This window comes from Mixophyes fleayi, chromosome 4, assembly GCF_038048845.1.
Source record: "Mixophyes fleayi isolate aMixFle1 chromosome 4, aMixFle1.hap1, whole genome shotgun sequence".
NCBI classification, from domain to species: domain Eukaryota; kingdom Metazoa; phylum Chordata; class Amphibia; order Anura; family Limnodynastidae; genus Mixophyes; species Mixophyes fleayi.
In genome coordinates, this window is record NC_134405.1 from 104,968,496 (window position 1) to 104,994,075 (window position 25,580).

The 25,580-nt window shown below is 41.9% G+C and overlaps 2 protein-coding genes across 5 annotated transcripts in view; one reads left to right on the forward strand and one right to left on the reverse strand.

Annotated features, from left to right (window-relative positions):
• Window positions 1–3,097, reverse strand: part of SPPL2A (signal peptide peptidase like 2A) — a 42,201-nt gene extending 39,104 nt beyond the window's left edge. For 2 of the 3 annotated variants that reach the window (XM_075207940.1, XM_075207939.1), the window contains exon 1: window positions 2,867–3,092. In XM_075207940.1, coding sequence (XP_075064041.1) covers window positions 2,867–2,917 — 51 coding nt within the window. In that variant the 5' untranslated portion in view covers window positions 2,918–3,092. Of the gene's footprint in view, window positions 1–2,866 lie in introns of all 3 variants that reach the window. The other variant, XM_075207941.1, reaches the window with a different exon arrangement.
• Window positions 3,098–3,139: 42 nt separating this feature from the next.
• On the forward strand, window positions 3,140–14,397 carry LOC142151874 (uncharacterized). 2 transcript variants are annotated; one of them, XM_075207942.1, is made up of 2 exons: window positions 3,140–3,380; window positions 11,560–14,397. In XM_075207942.1, the coding sequence occupies exon 2, from the start codon at window positions 11,930–11,932 to the stop codon at window positions 13,337–13,339; it is 1,410 nt and encodes a 469-aa protein (XP_075064043.1). In that variant the 5' UTR covers window positions 3,140–3,380; window positions 11,560–11,929; the 3' UTR covers window positions 13,340–14,397. The 2 variants fall into 2 exon arrangements, 1 of the variants encoding a protein (XP_075064043.1); XR_012691260.1 differs by lacking the exon at window positions 11,560–14,397 and adding an exon at window positions 4,833–5,969 and having other exon boundaries at window positions 3,164–3,380.
• The last annotated feature ends 11,183 nt before the right edge of the window (window positions 14,398–25,580 follow it).

Consider the following 25,580-nt stretch of genomic DNA (forward strand, 5'->3'; position numbering starts at 1 on the left):
TCTACTGAGCTGAAGTAGTAGGGACTAGTCTGGACAAGATAAACACTGTGGCTGGGGCATACATACACCATAAGGGGTTATTGTGGAGTTTGGTTCTGCTGAGTTACCCTGCTGAGGGTTGTAAAGCTATATGGTGGCTGGAGCCACCTGTGTTCCACAATGAGAGGTTTGGACTTCCTTTCATACAACTAATCTGTGACCAGGAAAAACTCCAGCTGGTAAGAAAAAGGAAATTTCTTGTAATAACCTCTAACTAAAAACTCTGAAAAGTCAATGATTACTTGATAAGCTAATGACAGATCAAGTTCATTGCTAGATCTTTACCACTCCTTATTGTCTTACATTTCCACTGAAAGGTTAATGTTACATTAAACATTACATACATACATACATTTCACGTGAAAAAGTGCATTCTTTCAAATCCCTGTATTACATATCAGGACAAAATTAATTATCATCTAATCCTCACCAAGTCCAAAAAAAACTTTACTTTGTCATTATTTTGTCAATCAGAAATAATATTATTACACACAAATACACATATTCAGTACATGGCTGAAAATCAAGTCAAGAGTGTAAGGTACAATATACTAAAGGTCATCTAAGAGGTGAGAAGCCTCTTTCAAAATAGGACTATAATTTTACACTTCTATGAAATCACTTTAAAGAATATTTCCTAATGACAATGCATGTGCATTTCAAAGCATAAGCAACTGTATATCAGTAACCAAAATATATCTTGTGCTAATTAAATATGCTTAGCGGCCATATTTCAAATATTCAGCATACAATTTTTGTTCTAACACTACTCTTAATACCCATGTCCTTCAAGAATTAGGAGAAAACCAGAGATCTTTATCTCAACACTCCCATACCCAAGTGCTGGCTTATAAAATTAAACAGGAAGCAAATGTAAAAACAATAAACAAAATCCTTGGCTTGTGATACTCATTCTATCTTAATTTGAACACTGCTTAATTTAAATGCACTTCTTTCCACTGGTTTGTTGCTAAGACAAAAGCTTCTTAAATGTAATAGACATGGTGCACTTGTAATAACCCTGTTTAGATAATCCAGATGATCTGCCAATATAGCTCACTAATCACTGCATTTCAGCATATTTCTACATGTTTGCCTTTAAAAAAAGGGTAACATTGACTGGTAATGGACATATGAAACTACCACAATAATAATTTGCTGCCAAAAAATAAATCGATACAGTGTTCTATTGAGCATCATATGATCTACTTATTGTATCTGGTAAATTCACTCAAAATGAAAGTGTAACTCATTTTGAGGAAGATGATGTTAAAAATATTGTTGACTGCTGTTGTTAGTGAGTCATTGAATAGCAGGACTGGGAATCTACTTACGTGTAAATAAAAAGCAAGTAAAGTACACCTACAACAGTGTATTTTTTAAGCAGCACAAAACAAATGTCAAAGTGTCCTTATGTACAGATTTGTAGTTGTTTTGTAAACTATTTTAGAGTTGTTATATAGGGTATCTAGATTGTTGGTAATAATTTAGGCAACTGTAACTGGTCTTCTCTACACAAATCCAAACATAGATGAGCTTATAACACTGATGATCCCAAATCTTTTGCAAATGTGCAGTCATCAGCATGTAGTGTTTACTGTACAGACAAACTGTAATTTACTGTTATGTACATATATTTCATCTACTGGCTATTAGAGGGGGCGAGCAAGGTGGTTAGTGCATGTCTACCAAGTGCACCCATATTGAACCAAACTCTCCTGTCAATGGTCCCTCTTTTAAACTCTTCTATTGGGTTCTACAATTATCCCAAGGAACATGTGCAGGGATTGTCAACTTCTATAGAGGATTCATTATCCATCCTCTCCCCTATCTACCTCCTATGTAGTGGAAGAGGGTAAATATCGGATCCACACAACACACCAGAATCCACACTAAATTTACAAAAAAACAAAAACTGATCTATACTAACATCACACAAAAATCAAGATTCACACAAATAGCCGGATCCACACTAAATTTAGTGTGGATGTGGCTTTGTGTCTGAATTTAGTTTGGATGCAGCTTTCTGTCTGAATTTAGTGTGGATGCGGCTTTAACTAAGTAGCAGATCTGCCATCTTGTTACCTTCTTACCCACTGGCATATTGGACGCAGGTTTTAACACTAGTAAAACACATATCAGACGCAAATGCGCTCAATGCGCTTTTACCAGCTTTTGTTTATATTCCAATGTGTTAAAACGTGTAAAAATGTTATAAGTGGCATTGGGAAAAAAGCTAATGGAAAGCATAACAACTGAACATAAGAAAAGGAACAAATGGTCTAGGAATAATGATTTCTATCTTCAGATCCGCATATTTACTTTTTTTAAACTTTAAAAACACACCAAAATAAAAACAAAAAGAAAAAAACAACATTGTATATAAAAAAAAATAGAAATAAAATGGCAAATATGCTGCATGGGACCTAGATGTCCACAGATCTCAGGATGTATGGTCCTAAAAGTATGTCCAATCTCAATCAACATCTGACACTTATCCTTGACACAGACTGTGTGCACAATTGGTAAACAGTCGGTCATGACTAATGCCTATAGATCTGTGTATGGTGATGACAGAACAGTATATGCGCACCATTGGCAGTATATAGCTCTGTGACAAGTAGAGCTATAAGCCCAATCATAAACTGCCCCAGACAGATTCCCTAAACCTGTTCTTTTAATAAGGGCTTTCAACAGTGGATCACTTGTAAACCAGATAGACAAGTTGTGCTACACAACATGATTAACCAGTGCTGGTAGATAGTGTCTCTCTGTTATGAATATCTGTGCAGTATACCCCCTGCCTGTGGCTGTCCTGGCACATTACCTGAGGCAGATGCAGCAGTAATAAGAGGCTCAGCAGGCTGATAGAGCCCATTCCTCAGCTGTCAGTCAGGAACACCAGCAGCCGGGCCAGGATTTATTGTATACAAAGCCGCACACAGGTACCAGGAACGGGAACCGCTTCTTTCCGGGTTTTCACTTCCTGTCCGTCCCTTATTCCCAATAGGCAAGCTGAGCAGGAGTGGGCCGGCTCCGTGACCGCCTTATTTCATAAGAGAGCCTGGGACAGGGGCAGCGCTATGACCGTACGTGGTGCCTGTGTGCTCAGATGCGGCTTCTTTCTGTCTAGCTCTGCATAGCAACAAGTGACAATACAAGACTGATAGGGCCCTGTCCGCGCCTGCGCACATCAGGTTTTCTAAAGCATTGGGGGCGCACGCACTATTGCTCTGACTTTCCCTCACAGCGCATTCACAAATGACAGTCTGATTGCCGTCTTGACTTGGACATGTTACTTATACCTGATCGGAAGGAACAGCCTCAGCCTTTTGATATGGGTTAGTTACATTGAGAATATTTTTTTTCAATTTGCATTAGTATGGAGGAAATTTGGAATAAAGATATTTAAATGTTTTCAATAATAAAAACACTTCTAAATGATCTGTATTTTGATATGCGTTCTAGTCACACGCAAACGTGTGAACTACTCTGACTATTAGAACACACTTGATTTAGGGCTATTGCCCACTGATGTCTAAATGCAATCAGTATCTAGCATAAAACCCATTCTATTTCTGTGTTTATACTTTAGTTTCGTGCCATTGAAAAACTCTATTGGTCTCTTTGGGATAGCACTGTATATGCACCCATAAAGTGTTAACACAGTGTTGTTCTGTATTTCTTTCATTCAAGTCAATTGACCATTAATTCCTATAAGCCATATATTTCAATGGGGTTGTGCACTGCATGTAGAAACCCCATTAACTTGAATTGGCCTTAAAAATAAATGTGTCATAGATATTAATAATTACTAGAAGGGTCACCCGGCGTTGTACGGGTCCAATTTGTAATGTGTAGCAGGTTTTATATATTACCAAATTATTTGGTAAATAGACCAAAAATGCTATTTAGTAAATAAGATTTGTTGCATTGTCGCATTGTTGTTGTGTTGTGGTGAGGTTTCCTTCCAGCAGTCAAACAAATGTTTACAAACCAAAAATGTTTTCAATATTTTTTGCTTTGTCGCCATGTGCTGTAATAGGTTACTTTTTCGATACTAAATAACTATGTAAGATTTGGTAGCTTTACTTTGAGAGCTGTGGAAGATATCACTAACAAACAAACACAAACTTCTTCGATATATAGATATATATATATATATATATATATATGGTATATATATATATATATATATATATATATATATATATATATATATAAGGTATGGCTATTAAATAACGAGACTGATTCCCCTTCAATATACTCCCCATTTGCACTAATACATCGCTGTAGTCTTGTTTTCCACTGGTCGAAGGCATGGAGCAGATCAATTTCTGGTTCTTGTTTCAACACATCTGTCGTTTTCTTCTTTACAGCATCAACTGACTCAAAATGTGTTCCTTTAAGCACTGATTTAACTTTTGGGAAAATATAAAAATCGCAAGATGCTAAATCGGACGAATATGGAGGATATTCAAGTGTAGTAATGTGTTTGTCGGTCAAAAACTGCTTAGCAGAAAGTGTTGTGTGAGCAGACGCATTGTCCTGGTGAAGAAAGAAACCATTTTTCCACAGTTGCGGCTGTTCCTTTCTGAATCTTTCTCTCAGCTTTTGCAAAACTTCCTTATAATAATGCTGATTAACTGTTGTGCCTTCTGGAACCCATTCTTTCAAAATTACCACCCTTGATATCGAAAAAAACAAAGAGCATTGCTTTCAATTTTGACTTGCTTTTTTCATTCTTGGTGATGACGGTGTTTTCCAGTGCATTGACTGTCATTTGGTTTCAGGATCGTACTGAAAGATCCAGGTCTCATCACAAGTGATTACTTTATGAAACAGGTTTTGATCTGTGTCAAGTTGCTGCAGAATGTCAACACAACATTCCTTGTGACGTTCCTTTTGCTCTGGTGTGAGAACCCTTGGGGCCATCTTTGCACAAACTTTCGTCATGTTAAGTTCCTCACGCAAAATTTTCCATACGGGGTCTTGTCAATGTTCACAGATTCAGCTATCATTCGAACACTGAGTCGGCGGTCTTTTCGAACAATCTTACTAATTTTTTTCTACATTTTCTTTGGTTCTTGAAGTGCAAGGTCGTCCAGAGCATTCATCATCTTCAACATTCTCACGTCCCTCGCTAAATCTTTTGTGCCACCACTCAAACACTCGCGCACGAGACAGGGAGTCATTCCCATAGGCCGTAGTAAACATTTGAAAACATTCTGTTGGTGTTTTGTGCAATTTTACTAAAAATTTCAAATTGACACATTGTTCAACTTTTAAACTTAGCATTGTTTGGCACTCTACAGAAAACACAACCAAACTAAATGGCGACTCACAATCAACTCATAGGGGCACATTCAATTGACGGCGGGATCGCTGAAAATCGCCCGTTCGAAAAATATTACCGTTAATACGGTAATATCTCGCTGAATTTCAGCTCGCAGCTCAGGGATCCAGCGAGTAAATTACAGTATTAACGGTTTTCCCGCACAGGATTACCGTAATAACGGTAATATTTTTCGAGCACGGGATTTTTGGCGAATCCGCCGTCAATTGAATACCTCCCATAGAGTGTTGCAGCTTGTCATGCAGGTTCAGACCTGTTCAAGGTTACTACGTATGCAGTTATAACCGGTTCTCACTGCTTTGTTTACTAGGTGGAATCACAGTCTCGTTATTTAATAGACATACCTCGTATATATAGATTAAATAGGGAAAGTTTATCTTTGCATGGGGCAATTACATGTACAAAGAGGATATATTTGTGCAAAAGGGGAGTTTTTTTGTGCTTATAGGGACCTGTTTGTGCAATGCAGCTTCTATTGTCTAGAATATATTATACCCTCTGTCGAAGTCAGCATATTGGATAAAGTCATTTTAATTAAAATCGAGCAAACTTGGTTGTCTTTGTCTGAAAAGATGCGAACGGCACGCTACGGCGTAAAAGGGCACGCTACGGCGTAAAAGCGCGTACGCAGCTGCAACACGTGGCAACAACAGTATTTAGTCTTTTACATACATTCGCACACACACACACTTGTAAAATAGTACACATTAATGGTAGTTGCAACACATAGTCATTTATGTCGAAATATAGTAGTATTTATGTGTAATATCATAAGTTATATGCATATCAGTAAAACATATGGTACAGGTTGAAGGAATCATATCATGTGTGGTATCATAATACTCCTCTTAACATTTGCAACTGTCTGGGCCACTCTACGAAGGAATCACAGAGTGCATACGCAAGTTATGAATGATAGGGAATTATGAACTATTTAAGACTAAGGAATCTTGGCGGGAAGATCGGAGCATACCCCCTGAGGAGATGACCCCCTCCTTTGGATTCTTTAGGTTGAACTAGCCAATGATTGACAACCCCTTGGACCTTCCTGAAACCTGGACCAATAGAAGCAAGCTATACCATTCTGCATTGTTTTACTGTATTTCTGTGTGCATATAAACAGCAGCTCCTCATCTAGTGTGCAGACTTCTCGTCCCGACTTCAGGATTGAATGACTGTACACTGGATCCAGAGCGCCTGCGATAAGTAACGGCTGTACTTATTATAATTTTCACTTGAATATCTACTGCTACTTTTTGAGAATAAATCTTTGTGCGTTGGAAACAAATCGAGATTCGACAATCGTTATTGGTTAGCAACAATATGCACTTAATTTGGGGGCTCGTGAGTTTTGGAGGTTTCGTTGCTGGACGATACACAAGACCAACGGATTTTGGTTCCGCAACAAAGGGTGGAGACGCGTCATATACGGGTAAAAACGCAATGTGTTCAAAACCTGAATTTTACTCTGTTTTGAAACCGAATGTCCGTTTTGCATTGTCTAGGGCACACTAACTGGAACCTAGGGACAAAAGAGAAAACTGCTTCTTTATATTGTCATTGTGCGTTTTAACTGTATTGCATTGCTTAGCGTATGTGTATTTCCTGCTGTGCGTACGTGGACTTCCGGTAGATTTGCCACGTGGTTAAACAATCGTTTTGATAGTTATTATATGTGTATAGTATAATTACTTGTGAAAGCCTTTGAGACATTATTACTATTGTTGGGAACTTTTGATTTTCTGCGCAGAAAAGGTGTATAGTGTGTGATGTTTTAACGTAGATACACTGTTTTATTGCGGATTGTGCTCAGTTGCTGTCTGACGAGGCAGGTTGCCCAACTGAAGGCCGGTATACAGGGCAGGTATACCGAGTGCGAAAACCTGGTTTTCGCGAATCGCCACCAATAGATCGCAAGGCATACTGATAATTATTATTAGTAGGCGGTGCGATCTAACCGCACGGTAAACACAACCGCGAGGGTAAAATTGGAAGTGCGTGGAGGAATTATATTGGAAAGGCTGGTTGATTGTATCGACTTGGTGCTACCAGTTATAATAAAGTCAACAGAAATTTGAGATAGCCGGGCTATCGAGGAACTATTTCTGTGTTAGGGATTCTTGTTTGGAACAAGAGTAAGCGAGTGGACGCGACTATTTGGAAATACGTCCACCGGGGCATTAGAGATCTCTAGCGGGGATTGTAGCAACAGGGTTGAAATTGTTGGGTGGAAAGAACAGAGCATTGCGGTGTGTCTGTGTTCCGTGTAGAAGGTATTGTTCAACATGGGTGCTAAGCATACGCTAGAGATGGCCAGTGTACTGCCTAAGGAAGGGCCTATTGGTTCAGCGAGGTTTCTCATGTGTAAGAAATATGGTGCATACGCAACTGTATATTGTGACACGTGGGTCAAGATGACCAAAGATTGTGATAGGCCTTTCCCAACAATAGGAAGTTTTAATGCAGAGGTACTAAATACTGTTAAAGATAAAGTATGGTTGATTAAGTCAACGAAAGTGAGGAATAAACATAATGATTGTTTAAAATTGTGGCAGAGCAGCGAATGCACAGCGGAAGTAGGCGTGGCGAAAAGTGCGCACACGGCGGAAGTAGCCGTTGAGAAGCGTGGAGAACCCAGCGCAAGCACGCCTCCGCCACCTTATGTGGCGGGAGGGGTAAGTACAGCCGTTATTAAAACTGAAAAAAGAGAAATTGCTAAGTTATATCCTGTCTTAAGCCAGTTTAAAACCAGTGTTACAGAAGATGAAGATGAACCCACTGTGATTTCAGCCATTGCTCATGCTGTTTATATGCTACAGGTTTAGCGTAAGTATGGGAAAGGAGCAATGGCTGAGATAGGCGACAGTAGTGTGATCACTAGGAGTGATAGCAGTCTAAATCTTGAAACAGCAAATCCTGTAGTGTCTTCTGAAGACAGTGAACCAGTGGGTGCGTATCCAGTCCGCACAATATCAGTTCCCAATGGGAAGGCGGACAAGGATGGTGTAGTTCCTTAAAGGATTTTACAATGCATTGTCCCTGGACTAGATCAGAATTACGTTCCATTATGACTGAATTCCCAGATCCTAGAAAAGAGTTGGCAAAGTGTCAGAAATTTGTTAAAGACTTAGGAAATGCACACGAACCAACCAATAAGGATTGGCGGGTAGTGTTGAGGGCGTGTCTTCCTCCCAATACTGACATACAAAAATGTATTAAAGATTGTTTGTTGGATGAAGATGACACCTTGACTGATGAGATTAACCAAGAGAATATAGAACAAATTGTCAAACATTTAGCCATCTATTTTCCAGTAGTGGTAAATTGGAGTAAGATTTTCATCATAAAACAAAAGGATAGTGAAACAGCCTCAGATTACTTTGCTAGAGTTATAGCAGCGATAACACGGTTCACTGGGATATCCAACATAGGTGAGGACCCACATCACAGAGAGGTAGCTGTAGGAGTGTTAATGGATGGCCTTAGAGAAAATTTAAAGACAAGAGTACAGAACACATAACCTAATTAGAGAGGCATCACAGTAGATTCTCATAGGGAGTCTGCTGTGGAGCATGACAAAAACCTCTTTAGAAAAAAGGAAGAGAAAAGTGATAGGTTAATGACGGTAAGTATACAGGCTTTAGATGGAGTGCATACACGACCACCAGCATACAACCAACATAATAAGAAATATAGAATAATCAGGTGTTTCAAGTGTAATGAAGAAGGCCATTTCGCAAGAGATTGTAAAAAAAAAAAAAAGACAGTATACACATACGGGTGGGTCACGTAGATATCCTCCAAAGGGGATTTTTCATAGATTAGAAGACTCCCATCTACCCGCGTATATTATAGCAGCAAATGCTGCGCGGGAAAAAGATAGTCAGCGCTAGGGGTCAGGTCATACCTGTAGTCTACAGCCAGTGAGGTTAACTGAGAGTCAGATAGAAGAACCAACAATGATAGTTTACATAGCTGGTAGGAAGCAAACTATTCTTGTAGATACAGGGGCGGCCCGATCTGTGATAACCTCTCCTTTCAATCTACAGGTGACCAGTAAAACTGTTCCAGCTATGGGGTAACGGGAAGAGTGTTGCATTATCCACTAACTAAACCTGCTGAAGTTACTATCGGGCCCCTGCATACCAAGCATTCATTTCTCTTGGCTGCGGCGGCTCCTACTAACTTGCTGGGAAGAGACTTGTTATGTAAAATGGGATGTGTCATATACTGTACTCCAGATGGTGTGTTCTTAGATATACCGGAGAAAGTCGCACATGAGGTACAGGATATATTGGACACCCCTCAAAGGTTAATGTTACACTCTCCTGTTATAGAACAAAGTCCATCTCAAGTAAAGGGGATGTTGCTGGAAATACCAGGTTCACTATGGACCAGAGATGGACAGGACACTGGACTGATGGCAAACGTAGCCCCTGTCATGGTCAATCTAAAAAGTGGTAGGATAGCTCCAAAAATCCCACAGTATCTATTAAAATGATGTAGCACCTTAAATCCAGCTACATACCTTCCATATGTGTCTCTAGAGACACAAAGGGTGGGAGGTGAGGAGACCCTGGTCGATGATGAGTTAGGCAAGAGTACTGACACGCATGACTGTATGGAACACCTGAATCAGACCTTTACTGCAAGGCCCGACATACGTGACACCCCCTTAGAAAATGTAGATTTTACGTTTTATACAGACGGGAGTTGTCATAGACAGACAGAGACGGGAGAGCTATGTACTGGTTACGCTGTTGTAGACAATCAGGATGTGGTAGAAGCTGAACCCCTTGGCCCACCTCACTCAGCCCAGGTGGTGGAACTAGTAGCATTAAGGAGAGCGTGTGAATTGGCAGAGGGTAAATCAGCCAATATATATACTGACTCTAAGTACGCCTTCGGGGTAGTGCACGATTTTGGGGCCCTTTGGCGTCTTAGAAACTTTACGACAGCAGCAGGTACGCCAGTGGCACACTCACAACACATAAAAGAACTTCTGACAGCGATACAGTTACCCAGAACAGTAGCCGTCATAAAGTGCAAAGCCCATACCTTTGATGAAGACCCAGTGTCACTGGGCAATAACAGGGCGGACGAAGCTGCTAAATGGGCAGCAGGGCAACCTATGACTGTATCGACCGAGACTATGATGGTTTTTCAGACATTAGACATGCAGAAATTAATTGAAATGCAAGATTTGTGTTCCCTGCAGGAAAAGGCGGTCTGGAAGGCGAAGGGATGTGGTCAAGAGTCCTCAGGACTCTGGAAGGATGGACAAGGTAAGCCTGTAGCTCCCCGAACTTACTATCCAAGCCTGGCTGAAGCAGCACATGATCTGACTCACCTGGGTAAAGAAGGTATGTGCAAACTGGTGAGAGCATACTGGTGTGCTCCCGGATTTTCCTCTCAGGCTGGTAAGAAGGCAATGTCATGTCTTACTTGTTTGAGGAAAAATGGTGGGAAAACTATTCCAACTGAGCCATCCCACATCCCTCCTACAGACGGACCTTTTCAGGTAATATAAATTGACTATATCCAATTACCACCGTGCAGGAATCTAAAGTATGTGCTAGTGTGTATTGATGTGTTTTCCGGTTGGGTAGAAGCATATCCGGCAGCCACTAATACTGCTGTGTTCACTGCAAAGAAAATTGTACAAGACTTTGTATGTAGGTTCGGTATCCCTAGAATCATTGAAAGTGATAGGGGTACCCACTTTACTGGTGATATCTTCCAAAATATGTGTAAACTCATGGGAATCGGTAGCAGACTTCACACCCCTTACCGACCACAAGCCAGTGGTAAGGTGGAGAGAGTAAATGGTACTATAAAGAACAAGCTTGGTAAGGTAATGGCTGAAACTGGGTTGGCATGGCCTGAGGCTTTGCCGTTGGTCCTCTATAGCATTCGAACCACTCCTAGACCTCCTCTTAATCTGTCCCCCTTCGAGATACTGTTCGGATGACAACCTCATTTGATCGTGAGTCCGCAAGACGACTTAAAGTGTAATAATGAAGTGACTGTGCAATATCTTATAAAAATGAGCAGACAGCTGAAACAACAAAAACTCAAAATGCTGTCACCTGGTATGCCAGAAACGAATTGTCATGATGTTGAACCTGGGGACTATGTTATGATCCGCAATTTCTTACGTTCAGGTTGTTTAACAGACTGTTGGGAAGGCCCGTACCAACTGCTGCTGACCAGTACTACATCACTGAAGGTTGCAGAGAGAGACACTTGGGTCCATTCCACCCACTGCAGGAGAGTCAATAACCCGGAGAAAGTGCGAGATAAAACTGAGACCGACGACACAGATCTGTCACTCGTAAATCTGTTCCGGGAGACCTAAGGCCCGCAGCCAAGACACCTGAGCCAGAGACGTTGCATCAGAACTATCTTTCCAGCTATGGAGTGGCGGTTTTTGTTTTTCTTTTGTTCCAGGATTTTCCTTGTTTTTACTTTTTCTAGGACATTCTATTTTTGTGAAGGAGGATAGAGGAAGGCTCTGGCAGTGATACGGATGAAATGGAGGTTGAGGAAAAGTTATTAGAATACCCAGAGCAGTCCATCATCAAGCTTGGTCCAGGGGTTATGAAAAGGTCTGCTAGTTCGGGAACTCGGAGGCAGTGTGAGGGGCTATTGTCTGATGAGTATTGTATCTGCAAGTTCTGTGACTCCCTAGTTGAAGAGAGATGCATCCAGCGATGTCAGTCCACCGGTAATCTGAATGTGGGCGGGCATCCTTTGGAGGATTATCACTCCCTTGTGGGTAAGGTGCTAAACCAAACCGAGTGCTGGGTGTGCTCTCATGTGCCGCAGTGGCAGCATAACATAGGACTAGTGCCATTCCCATTAAACATCTCCGAAGTACTCGAATTGAGGGGTGGGAGGCCCATAGAGGGGAGGTACAACAACACTAGGTCCCCTAGTCTGACGCTTCGACAATACTCTGTAGACAGATCTTTGCTGTGTCTAAATATCTCTCATGCAAAGCGTCTGGAGAATTGGGAAGCTGACCTATCAGATCAGACAATGGCTCGCCACGCTCATTTTGGAGAGAGACTGAGGCCACCAATAAGCAGGAATGTTGACGGAAGTCACAAATTAGGGCGTGTAACCAAACATAAGAAAGTATCCATTGGAAAAGTCTCTATAGATAATTGTAAAAATGTCATCCATGCTGACACGTGTCTTGAGCAAATGGAGACACTAGGGATGGGTAGTTTTATCGAAACTCTGTGTGATGTAATTAATGGACATACTGTTCCTTATGTTCTCCCCGATGATGTGTACTTTGTTTGTGGGAAAAAAACTTATTCCTGGGTGACTCCGAGTTCCAAGGGCTTGTGTTTCTTAGCTAAACTGGTTCCTGAAATCATGACTATTACTCATGAAGAAATGGTTGGTATTCACAAGACTACATCACCACCATACATACACACACAGTATGAACACCGTGCCAAGAGAAATATGATTCCTGGTGAGGATCCCATAGCTACAAAATTGATTAGTGAAACCGCTGGGTTTCAAGTTATGGTTGCTCTAGATCTCACCAGGACCGCTCGGGGAACATTAAACTTTAAATATATCCAAGACCTAGCTAAATTAATAGATAATATCATCGAGATGTATGATGACACTTTCAGGTATACTGGAAGGGAGCTACAAGCGTACAAGAAGGAGTTGGTGCAACATAGACTGGTACTAAATTATCTCACCTCTATTACTGGTGGGTACTGTGTAACACTGGCCACCCAGTTCGGTGTCAAATGTTACATGTACATCATCAATAATACAGATGACCCTAAGGAGGTTATAGACCGGAAGATGGATGAAATTCTGCAACTGAAATGGGAATTTCGAAGGAACCATAATTCTTCGTTATATGGTTATATGAGGTCGGGGAAAAGGTGGCAGGTTGGTTCTCGTGGTTGAACCCTGTGAAATGGTTCTCCGGTCTGGGGGAGTGGGTACAGGAAATGGTTGCTAGTGTAGGTAAGCTCCTTCTCCTTATACTGGGTGTCATCTTAGCGATTGGTTTATGTGTCAAATGTGTTCCTACTGTGTTGAAGTGTGGAAAATGGTCTAGGAGAAACACTGAGATTGAAACTGAAAGGGTGGTACCAGATACCGAGATCATGGTCTGTGAAGAAGTGTTGTATAACCCTGAACTTGAAATGGTGATTAGGTGATAGTTTATTACACTATCAAAGGGTGGAGCTGTCGAAGTCAGCATATTGGATAAAGTCATTTCAATTAAAATTGAGCAAACTTGGTTGTCTTTGTCTGAAAAGATGCGTAGGGCACGCTACGGCGTAAAAGGGCGTACGCAGCTGCAACACGTGGAAACAACAGTATTTAGTCTTTTACATACATTCGCACACACACGCACACTTGTAAAATAGTACACATTAATGGTAGTTGCAACACAGTCATTTATGTCGAAATATAGTAGTATTTATGTGTAATATCATAAGTTATATGCATATCAGTAAAACATATGGTACAGGTTGAAGGAATCATATCATGTGTGGTATCATAATACTCCTCTTAACATTTGCAACTGTCCGGGCCACTCTGCGAAGGAATCACAGAGTGCATACGCAAGTTATGAATGATAGGGAATTATGAACTATTTAAGACTAAGGAATCTTGGCGGGAAGATCGGAGCATACCCCCCTGAGGAGATGACCCCCTCCTTTGGATTCTTTAGGTTGAACTAGCCAATGATTGACAACCCCTTGGACCTTCCTGAAACCTGGACCAATAGAAGCAAGCTATACCATTCTGCATTGTTTAACTGTATTTCTGTGTGCATATAAACAGCAGCTCCTCATCTAGTGTGCAGACATCTCATCCCCAGACTTCAGGTTCGAATGACTGTACACTGGATCCAGAGCGCCTGCGATAAGTAATGGCTGTACTTATTATAGTTTTCGCTTGAATATCTACTGCTACTTTGAGAATAAATCTTTGTGCGTTGGAAACACAAATCGAGATTCGACAATCGTTATTGGTTAGCGACAATATGCACTTAACACCTCAGACTAAGTCTACATTATATAATGGGAAATAGAGACGGTGGCATGGCCTGAGTGAGGACAGGCTGCATGTGAAAGGGCAGTGGCATGTTATAGGAAGGGGAAATGGAGGCAAGCAGAAAGTACCAGACTGATAGATAATAGTGAAAGGAGCAGGGCCCCCAATAACACAAAGTAACGGGGAGGGCTGGCAAATTTTAGCCTGGGGGCAAAACACAACACAGCAGTCTATTTTAAAGGAAAAAAATGCAGATGGCCCAGTGATCCAGCCCAAGGTAGTCTATTATTGGACCAGCCTGGGGGGGGCAAATGCCCCCCATGCGCCCCAGGCCAGCCTTCCACTGCAAAGCAGTAATGTCTGGCTTCTATGAAACTGATGTGATGTCAAGTGCACCTCTATATAAGAGAAAGTTCATGCATCCAACTTGTTGCTCAATTGAATAGACATAATGCACAAAAACACATCACCCTTTCAAGTACACATTTATGTATAACTACATATGTCTGTATAATACAACAAATAAAACAATGGAAGTGTACATTCGATATGTAATTCAGAGAGTGGATGATTTTGTATTGAATGTAGACACAAGGCTTTCTATATGGAGGAGGTTATTCATACAGTTCTATAGATCAATGGGGGACAATTGTTAAGGAGATAGGAAGAGGTGATTTGGACAAAAATATGTACAGATAGGGATGTTCCTATGCCCACTGAGCACACCTACACACAACCCTCTCTGAGACTTGCTTCAACTCTTCACTTAATCATTGTAGGAGGACACAAACAGTGAACCTTATTATCAGGCACTTCCATCTTCAGTCGACATTTGGAATATACCAGTGACGACACAAGATGTATAGGCAGAAGGGACATATTCCTTCTTCTGCAGTTCCTGGGTTCCAGCTGTCACTGGCATAGTGACAGTCTCTGCAGTGATAAGTATGTAAATCCTGCAGCGACTCTTTTGTATGAGGAATGGTGGCACTGGGGGACAAGGTAGAGATACTGCAGTCCAGGTGAGAGGTGAGTGAAACCAATATTTGCAGCAATATCACAGCTTTTGAGGCCAGCATTAAAGGCTAATTCTGTCTAAATCTGAAAATTTAGTTTTGGTTGTAATTAGAGAAGATAAACGTGAATATATATTACTACTTACCCTTGTTGCCACTGTCCACCCAGTACGGGAGGTCTTACAGGGCCGACCACAATCGAGGGAAGATGTCTTTGCTTCTGATTGCAGGTATTTTGGTTGTTGTTTTTTTAAATACAAGCAATGTGTTTTCCCAACAAAAATACTGCTGGCAGGAGTGAGGACAGCGTCCCATAACCACTCCTGTTTAATTCCACACAAAACCTAAAACTCAGTTTTGGATCAAATAATCATTTCAGTGTCCTGGTAGGTAGATGAGAGTGGTATGCTCGATTAAGTTTCCAGAAACCTATTTGTGATATTAATGTTTATTTGAAGAAGCAAAGCTGAAGGTTTGACTTGTGTCAATTATATCTGAAGATAGTATCTGTTAAGACAACTAAGCCAAAATTAGTACCAAGTGAAAGGCGTTATCTTTATAAATGATCAAAAATTTGTGAAGAATTCAGTGGGAGCTGACCTGCATGGAGTCATAATCCAAACATTTTCAAGCACACTAGGGGGTAAATGTATCATACCCCGGTTTTTTCAACTCGCCGGGAATCAGCTAGTTGACAGCTAAAATTTAAAGCGGCGCTGGCTTGTAAGGGCAAGTGCTGCCTTTACAAGCAAGCGCCGCTTTAAATTTTAGCTGTCAACTCGCCGATTCCCAGCGAGTTGAAAAAACTGGGGTATGATACATTTACCCTAATTGTATCAAGGTGAGAGTTTTCCGGCGGGTTTGAAAAGTGGAGATGTTGCCTATAGCAACCAATCAGATTTTAGCTATCATTTTGTAGAATGTACTAAATAAATGATAGCTAGAATCTGATTGGTTTTTTCAAACCCGCCGGAAAAATCTCAGCTTGATACATTTACCCCTAGGTGTTAAAATTATCTACGGGCTTTCAACTGACCACTACCTTAACACATGCAAATCATAAGAGCAAGCCAGAAATGCAAATCTTTAAATTCTTTCTACAACACTTGGAGAAGCAGCAGGAGGACCAAGATGGCGGCCGCACAGGTATACAACTGGGAAAAGCCAACCCAAGCACACTGAGCTTTAGCTTGACAGCCCTCATTTTATTTACCAGTCATCCGCAACACCATGCAAGCCTTATAAAGAGAGGATATTTACTATGATTTCAAGGACTCAATTAAAGAAATAAGGACCGTTGTAGCAGAGCTGTAAAGAAGAATTTGCAGACTTTGTGGAATCACAAAACACCCATGAAGATAAAGAAAGGCTCATATCTAAAATGGAAGATAAAATTGTGGGCAGTGCTGACAGGTCTTGCAGAAACAACATTAGAATAACAGGCCTGCCTGAAACAAACCTCACAACCAGGGCCAGATTAAGAAATTATAGGCCCTGGGCTACAGGTACTGTGAGGGCCCCATCTGATATTACTGGTCCCCCTCCACATATTACACATGCACACCCTCCTAATTAAGACATGCCCTCAGCCCCCCAATGTATCAACTCTGTACTTTGCTCCCCCTCCCCCCCTGATATATAGAAAAACAGCACTTACCTACTTGCTGTGTTCTGGTCCTCTGCTCTTCACTGCAGCAGGCTCCAGGCGGCACCTCTTCTTCTTGCCCTGTCAGTGTGGGCATGGTGCGCTGCTTAGTTAGGAGGTCTCGTGAGACTATGACATAGTATCATGAGACCTCCTCACTAAGCAGCTCACTGCGCAACACGCCTGCACTATCAGGGACATCAGATTTGCTGTTAGCTGTCTAAAGGGAATGGCCGCATACAGTGACAGTCAGGACTGGGGGCAGAAAAGCCGACATTCTGAAAAAAAAATAGAGAGTGCATGAAAATTTTTCTTAGGGACCCCCAGCTGTCCAAGGACCCTGGGCTGTAGCCCAGAAAGCCCATTGAGTTAATCTAGCTCTGCTCACAACTAGTGGAAGGTCACTTGGCCACACTATTCCTCAGAAATCCCCACCATACTTGGATGGAATGCAAGGAATGGTGCTTTCAGTGCTACTGCCAGCAGCAAATTGAGGCAGCAGCAGCAGCAGCATAACTACATAGTTAAAGTAGCTACAGATTATGTAGCAGTGGCAGCTGGTTGTCATAGCTGCTTGCCTACTCAGGAGGTTGGATTTTGCCTCGCTAGGAGTGATGCTGGCTGTGCCATTGCCTAAACTGGGTTTGGACAAGTAATTGACAAACTGAGCAGCTTCTGCAAGGATTGTCTAAAGTTACAATGAACAGGTTTAACTTTTCCAGCCAGCTGCATCCTCCAGCTGCCTATTTCAAGTAATCATGCTGATTTGTTTCGAGCTGGTCCTTTCAATTGATCAGATCAACCAGCTACCACAACTTAAGGCTCTATCTTTCCTAATGGTCACATGGATGTTCTACACATACATATTAAAGGGTGCCCTTTTCAGACACTACTGTTATATGCGAACCTCTTTAGAGCTACAATTAATAGAGGAAAGTTTGTAATCATTATGAAAACACTATGGGATCTGCAGTTACCCTATCATTGGGGATATCGAGTTAATAGTTCCAAGAAATATCTGTCTACATGTAGTCACCGGACCAGTCCAAGGCCTGCTGAAATAAAACTAAAGCTTTCATATAATGCCAGTTCCCCAAATATTTTTCCACATCAGTTAGCTGAAGAATGTAGCACAGTTCACCGAATATCTGCCTCAAAACATTGAAGGAACTTCACCAAAGAGCGAGCAGTGGCCATCCCTACAAACTACCACTCTATATTGTAATGAAGACAGCCGTGTTGTGGCAGAGACGAACTGGGTGTTTGTTTATTACAAGTGTGCGTATTAAGATTTATATAACCAAACTCAGAGTTATGCAGGAGGTGGAGAGGAATACACTACATGGGAACAATGCTACAGGAGGACAACTCCCAACACTCTGCTGTGAAATCCTGTTACCCTCCACCTCATTCACCTGCTTTGTGTACTGCCTAGACACTTCCTATAGATATGTTGGCAAACTATGCTTCCTAAAACTGCTTTATCACAATGTTTTGTAACTTTTGTATTCGTGACCTTACCGTCAACCGATACTAGCTACTTAACCTTGCACAGCGCCCTCATGTGCTCATTTTCTGTAATTTACCATGGTTTAATAATAACCTTTACACTTTATCATGTATGATTTCAATTGCCACTTATATCATACTGTATTTCTTCTTTTTTCTCCCCACACTTCTATACACACATTGCTCCACTCTGTTCTCACTTACCTCCACCACCCCTCCCTTCTATACTTCCTGTCTCAGATTCTCAGTTCCATACACTCTTGTCACTGCCTGTTCACATTCCTTATTCCATTACAAAAATTCCCACTAATATGTAACTCTTTTCCATCTCTCCACTTTTCTTTCACTTCCTTTCCTGTGAGCTCTGAAACGCTAGATATGTTTTCAACAAACTTGCATTAATTTACAAACTTTTCCATTCTCACTTCCTTCATTTTCTGTTCTATGAATAAAACCTGTCTCCCTGTTTTTCACACTGCTTCCCCTGCAGCTCTCTCCTTCCTTCTCCCACACTCTTCAAACAGGTGACTGACACAGTATTGGAATAGTCCTCGGACTGTTGTCATCTATCACCCCCAGGTCCGGTTTCCCAACTCCTTGTCAATTTGGGCTGGCTTTTTTTAGTTTTCCACTAACCTACCTAGTCTTATTCTAGGTGATTTCACCATCCCCATTGACAATCCTACTGGCACTCATCTAATCTACATGCTTACTTCCTCCTCCCAGTGCACATCACCCCCCACCCATAGCTATTCTACGATGTGCTCCCCTATCTCTGCAACATTTCCAGCTTCTCAAACTCTGCTTTTCCACCTCTGACCACAACCTTGTTTCATTCAAGCTCACCTTGCCTCCTTTATCAACACCTGTACACAAATCTGTGCACACACAGAGAAACCTAAAACAACCTTGACCCAGTACTCTTATCATCACTTGAACAACTCCTCTCTCCTATTTTTAACCTTTCTTGCCCTAATGCTGCAGTCTCTTTCTACATTATATTCACACCACATATCATCTCGGGTAATCCAAAATCAAACCATGGCACTCCACACAATACCACCACCTGAAAAAGTGCTTTTGTACAATTGAGCACTAAGGGAGAAAATCTTGCTTTAATGCAGACTTTGTACATTATAAGTTTATCCTATACTCTTACTATACCCTCTCGCCAAGCAAACCTACTATAGATCCCCAATATCCACCCAGTCCACCAACCCCTTTTGCCTCTTTGCCACTGTCAAGTCACCACCCTCCCCTGCTTTTTTCATGGCTCATCAAAATTGACACGATCAGTCACAAAATTTCCTATTACCAGTTCCATCACCCTTCACCCACTTTCAACCTACCTACCCAATATATGTCTCCTGCCTTGAAGGCAAGGGCTTTACATTTTCTGTTCCCTTCACCACCTCCTTCAGAACTCCCTCCCCCACCTCACACACACACACACACACAAAATGCTTGCCAGTACATTGCTCACCTATTCATTCTGTACCTCTCCACTAACACTTTCCCTTCCATCTTCAAACATTTACTAACTTCTCCTATCCTCAAGAAACCGTCTCTGGACATTACCTCTTTCTCCAGCTACCGCACCATTTTTCTTCTCACTTTGCTTCCACACTACTTGGGTGGATTGGGTACACAGCCTTACACACTTTCTCTCATCTTGCTCTCTTCTTGACCATCTGCAGTTGGGCTTCCACCCTCGTTTCTCCACCGAGACTGCCCTTATTAAAGTGACCAATGTCCTATTTCTACTTATAGACAAGTCAAAGGGTCACTTTAGCCTACTCATCCTCCTTGACCGCTCTGCCACTTCCACGTTTGATACAATTGATCACCCTCTTCTCTCCTCATTCACCTATGTCATAATACCAGGACATTAGGGTAGGAACCCGGAGAGAAGAACTGGTATCTAGGGATTCATGGTTACACAGTCAAAGAAAGAAGATGGATACAATAGTATCTTTGTTACAAAAGAACATCTAATGCAAACAATAGCCACTAAAAATATATATACTTTAAATCAACACCCCAAGTGCTCACCACACCCCAAACAACACTCCTTAAATTCCCCAGTGCTTTAAAGTCCAAAGATAAAGATGAATAGTCTTCACTTTAGTAGACCCAGTGTTGTTATGCTGTTCCCGGGAAAAGTTTTCCAGTTGGGGGTGCTAAAGATGTTGCTGGAACAGATGTTGCCAGAATCCCTCCCCTGTAGGGGTTATCCACAGATCAGCGATGCTGGGATTGGCTGGGAGTTGTTCTGTAGGATGTCCTTTTGCTTTTCCGTGTAGCTTGGTGAGGTTGGAGGATGGGGTTTCTGTGGTAGATGCGTTACCAGGTCCTCTCGGGTTGTAAGGGTGCTTGGTACTACATTGGGTTGACATGTGATGAAGACACTTGTTTTTCTCCTGCATAGGGTTAGGAGAAGCTCTTATTTTCATCAACTCCACACAGGGAAAAAAGGGATGTCACACAGGATCCACCATAGGTCCTTCTATTCCAAACACAATGCAGAGAACTGCCAATAAGCAGACCTTATAGGGATGTTCGATGAGGTTGGGAATTCTGATTAAGTTTCCTCCTCCACTGCACCATTAACATATTTCCTTACAAAAAAGCAACTCCACCTTGGGACTCTTGGGGGTAAATGTATCAAACTGAGAGTTTTCCGGCAGGTTTGAAAAACCAATCAGATTCTAGCTATTATTTCTTTAGTACATTCTACAAAATGCTAGCTAGAATCTGATTGGCTGCTATAGGCAACATCCCCACTTTTCAAACCCGCCCGAAAACTCTCAGTTTGATACATTTACCCCTTGGACTGGTTCCTCCTTCTCAATATCCAGTAACCCCCCTCCCCAAACAACCATCAAAATTTAGCTCATGTGTAATAGTATTCTCGTGTTTTGGGGATTACCAATATAATTCTTCATCCCCCCCCCCAAGGCCATACTTTGTCACTCATCTGGTCTTCGTCACACTTGCCATGTCCGTCGGTGTTATTTCATGGCCATCCAGGCCTCTCATGGACGCCTGCGGCATTCCTGAGCACTGTATCATCATTTGTAAACAAACACTTTCTGCAACCTGTTTCCCAGAAAGAATTCTGCATTTTTCAGCAGGCTCCAGAAGACATTACCATCTTCTTCACGGATCTTCATCCTTTCTGCCAAACACCTATGGGTTTCCTACAGCACTTCCATTCTGCAGTATCCTGGTGTTCTGCAAGTATCATCGGTCTTGTAGCTGGGTTTAGTACTGAGTCACAAAGTGTTCATTTCCAGGTCTGTAGCCAGCTCGCAGTCCTAAGTTCTCCACTCCTGGTTTTGCTTCTAGTTTTAGTCTGTTCTGAGTTTCCATGGGTTGCATGTGTCCGAGTTCTCAGTAGTGGGTTCCAGCTCCATGTGCCTGGTTACAGGTGCCGGGGTTGAGCTCTCCACAAACATCCAGATTCTTACAGCTGCAGATTCCAGTTCCATAGTCTATCACAGACCCGATCCTAGGTCATCTTCTTCCTGCTAGTGCTACTCAGAATTCTGACAGACTACAAAATACTTTGGCATTCCTTAGATGAGCAGATGTTTTATCGAGTCCCCCAGTTTCACCTATACGCCTGTCTCCTCTAGGCCCAAGGGTCCTGATACAGATCAACAAAAATAGAGGACTGTGACACTTTCCAGCACAAAAATACCGTCTGTTGGGTACTTCACTTCCTTCATCTCTGGAGCATCAGGGCATTGAGCCTCTTCCCCCTCCCCCACTTCAATAAGTGAAAGCTGTTTTCAGTTCAGATTGAGGCTCCAAGATGTACAATGAAGATGTTGGGTCTGTAATAGTATCCTTGTTATCCCAGGTACCTTCAGAAATCTCCTGTATTGGGTCTTTGAAGTCCTTTTTCACTATAGGGTTGCACAAAGTTAAGCCCTGACTGTACAGCTAAATTAACTTGTAACAGCTGTGGTCTGTTCTTTTTCCTGCTCCCTTTCTGTTTTCTAGACAAAGGACATATGTGAGGTCCAGGTTGGTTTGTTCAAGAATCACCTAAGCAAAGTGTTGCAACCAAACTGTGGTTTATTCAACAGATGGCAAAACAGGAAGAGCAATTCCCTAGAAGTACAGCGAAGGCACGTGACTGAAGCGCAGTTCCTAGTCACCACACAAGATATAGTTACAGACCCCAAAAACAGTTTACAACACATTGCTTATTCCCATGGTCCTGGAGCTAATGGGAGTGTATCAGAGCGGTAACTCTCTAGTGATTGGTGGTTATGTGACCAGCTAACTCCAAAGTGTCTTCTCTCTCCCCCCCTTCCCCCCGCTGACTGGTGACCTTTGGTCCCTTTTCGCCATACCTCATCCTCTGCTTCTACAAAACTCTGTTGCAGACATTGCATTTGTTCCGAAAGCGGTATGTGGGTACCCAGAGTAAGCATCCATTTGCGAAAAACACTAAAGGCATGGATGGGTTTGCCTAATCTTGAAAGACGATGAAGAAAATACCGGTGAATGCAGTGCAGGTACACTACACCCCGAATCTGGCATTCCACTATCAACTCCTCCAGAATCATTGAGCTGTGGTCCATTCTACTTCTTCTGGGACCCACACCCCCTTCATTTTCAGGGACCACTTCACTGTGGACTTTCCTTCTTGAGACACGGCTCCATCTTCCACTCTCTGCTAGTGGGGTGTGCCTCCCCTTATCAAATTGGCAGCATCTTTCCTCACCTTTTACCTCTAACATTCGAAGTAACTTGTTGCTAACTGGCATTTTAGCAGCTGGATAGTAAACTTTGTATAGCTTGGGTGTATCACACTACAACCCCCTGCACTGTACCTGTTCTTCAGGACTGTGTAATTCCCACTGCTAACCATTATATGTGATGATACCAGGATAGTAAGGTAGTAACCCAGAGAGAAGCCCTGGTATCTAAGGGTTCATGGTCACACAGTCAGAGAGAAGATAGCTAAAATAATATATTTATTACAAAAGATAAACATTTAATGCAAACAATAGCTTCTAAAAAATATACTTTAAATCATCACCCCAAGTGCTCACCACACTTCTTAAATTCCCCAGTGCTTTAAAGTCACAAAAACACATACTACAGATAAATAGTCTTTATTTACACAGACCCAGTGGTATTATGCTGTTCCCGAGAAAAGTTGCAGTCCAGTAGGGGGTGCTGAAGATGTTGCCAGAGCAACAGATACTTTCAGATCGACCATATCCTTCCAATAACACACTCCTGGTCCAACCCTTATGGCGATCCTATTTAATGGTCTCGACCACTTGGCTAAAAGCTCTCTAGGTAGGGATCTGAACCCTGGTTCCCTGCACCAGCAGGCAAACAGACCCACAAACAAATCCGAAAGAGCAAAGGCTCTTTGCAGTCAGGCAGGTAGAAATACTGCAGAGGCGTCTAAATCGCAGGACTTGGAGCATGAATCATGACAGATACCTGGTGAGAGACAGGACTCTACATGAAGCTAAAAATAATCCTAGAACACCCAGAAGCCTCTTCTGCAAGCCTTCTTAAAGGTGACCTGCCTTTAGCGTCTCTCCGCACATCCAATCACTTGCAGTCTTGTCACCCTCTTCAAAACACTCCCTTTTTCCCTCAGAACATTGCAACACTTAAATCCCCCCCCCTCTCCCCACCTGGCAAGACTCTCAAACCCCACCTCTTCAGGAGACTGCATATCTAATCCTAACCCAGCTGTTTCTATTCACTCTGAGGCCCATGGCCACTTAAAGTCCCACTCAGTAGCAGATCCAAGGGTATTTGTGTTTTAAATACAATCAGAGCGGCCTGTCAGTATACTCTGCCTGTCTGTGCTCACAGTGACACTGACCGGCATAGAGTGTGCAGCTGCAGGGAGCTCACCCGTAGAAGTTTAAGAGGGGCGGGGCCTAAATTCCTATTCCCCTACAAATATAATCTAGATCCGCCCCTGGTCCCACTAGCTCCTATTGTCTAAGCATTGCCCTCTCCTGATAGACTACAGGCTCTCATGAGCATGGCTCTCTCTACACTTCGCTTTATGTGCAGTTGTAATTGTATCCGACAGCCACTGAGGAGTTTTGTGATGCCTTATAAACTTATGTATTGGACATCGTTCTTGATTCCCATTTAGATAGATTGTCCTCTTCTTAATTCAAAAAGACAAATAGCCACAAAAATACACACAATCATCGGTGTACCATCATTTCATAGCCCAAGGCAATCATTGTACAAATATAAAATCATTGTTTTTATGTGTGGTCTTAAAAACAGATTGCAGAAATCTATTTTTATTATATTTACCTTACTTAAAATTATGGCATATTTTTCAAATTAACTAGAATTACATTTTAGGAAGGCCACCAAACACCACACAGTTCTTACTAACAAAAACAAAACAAAACCAGACAGACAGACATACTATCACAAATACAGGCACTGGAGAAATCTAGTAAATGTTTCCAAACAAGAGCAAGTGTAAAGCCCTAATTAAATATAGTAATGTTCCATATTAATAGATCTATCACTACTATGAAGCAGAAATACTACACTAGAGGCAATAAAGCTGTCACAGTCCTTGCCAAGAAGCCACAACCTATTCAGGCCAGATCAAAAATCGCTGCTGTATACAATAAAATCAGGAGGTAAATAAACTAATCTCACTAAACAGCAGATGTTTCTGCACACAAGACTTGTCTTTCCCATCATCATTTCCAAAATAAACACCCAAAAACTCTTACCCGGGAAGCCCTTCACACGCATACAAACTAAAAGCTTGAGAACCTTGTGCTAATCTTTGATGAGATGTTGCTCCTTATCATTTTGCTGAGGTAGAAGTGGGTGAGGTGTGTGCACACTCGGCTTTATAAATAAGGACCATCCCAGCTGAGATTATGAATAGGGGAGGTTGTGTTTGTACCCATCATTTGCAATAAAAATTCTCCTATGCAAG

What these genes read in the sequence shown, in the direction of transcription:
- LOC142151874 (XM_075207942.1), top strand. Translation starts at nt 11,930, where the DNA reads ATGGAGGTTGAGGAAAAGTTATTAGAATACCCAGAGCAGTCCATCATC.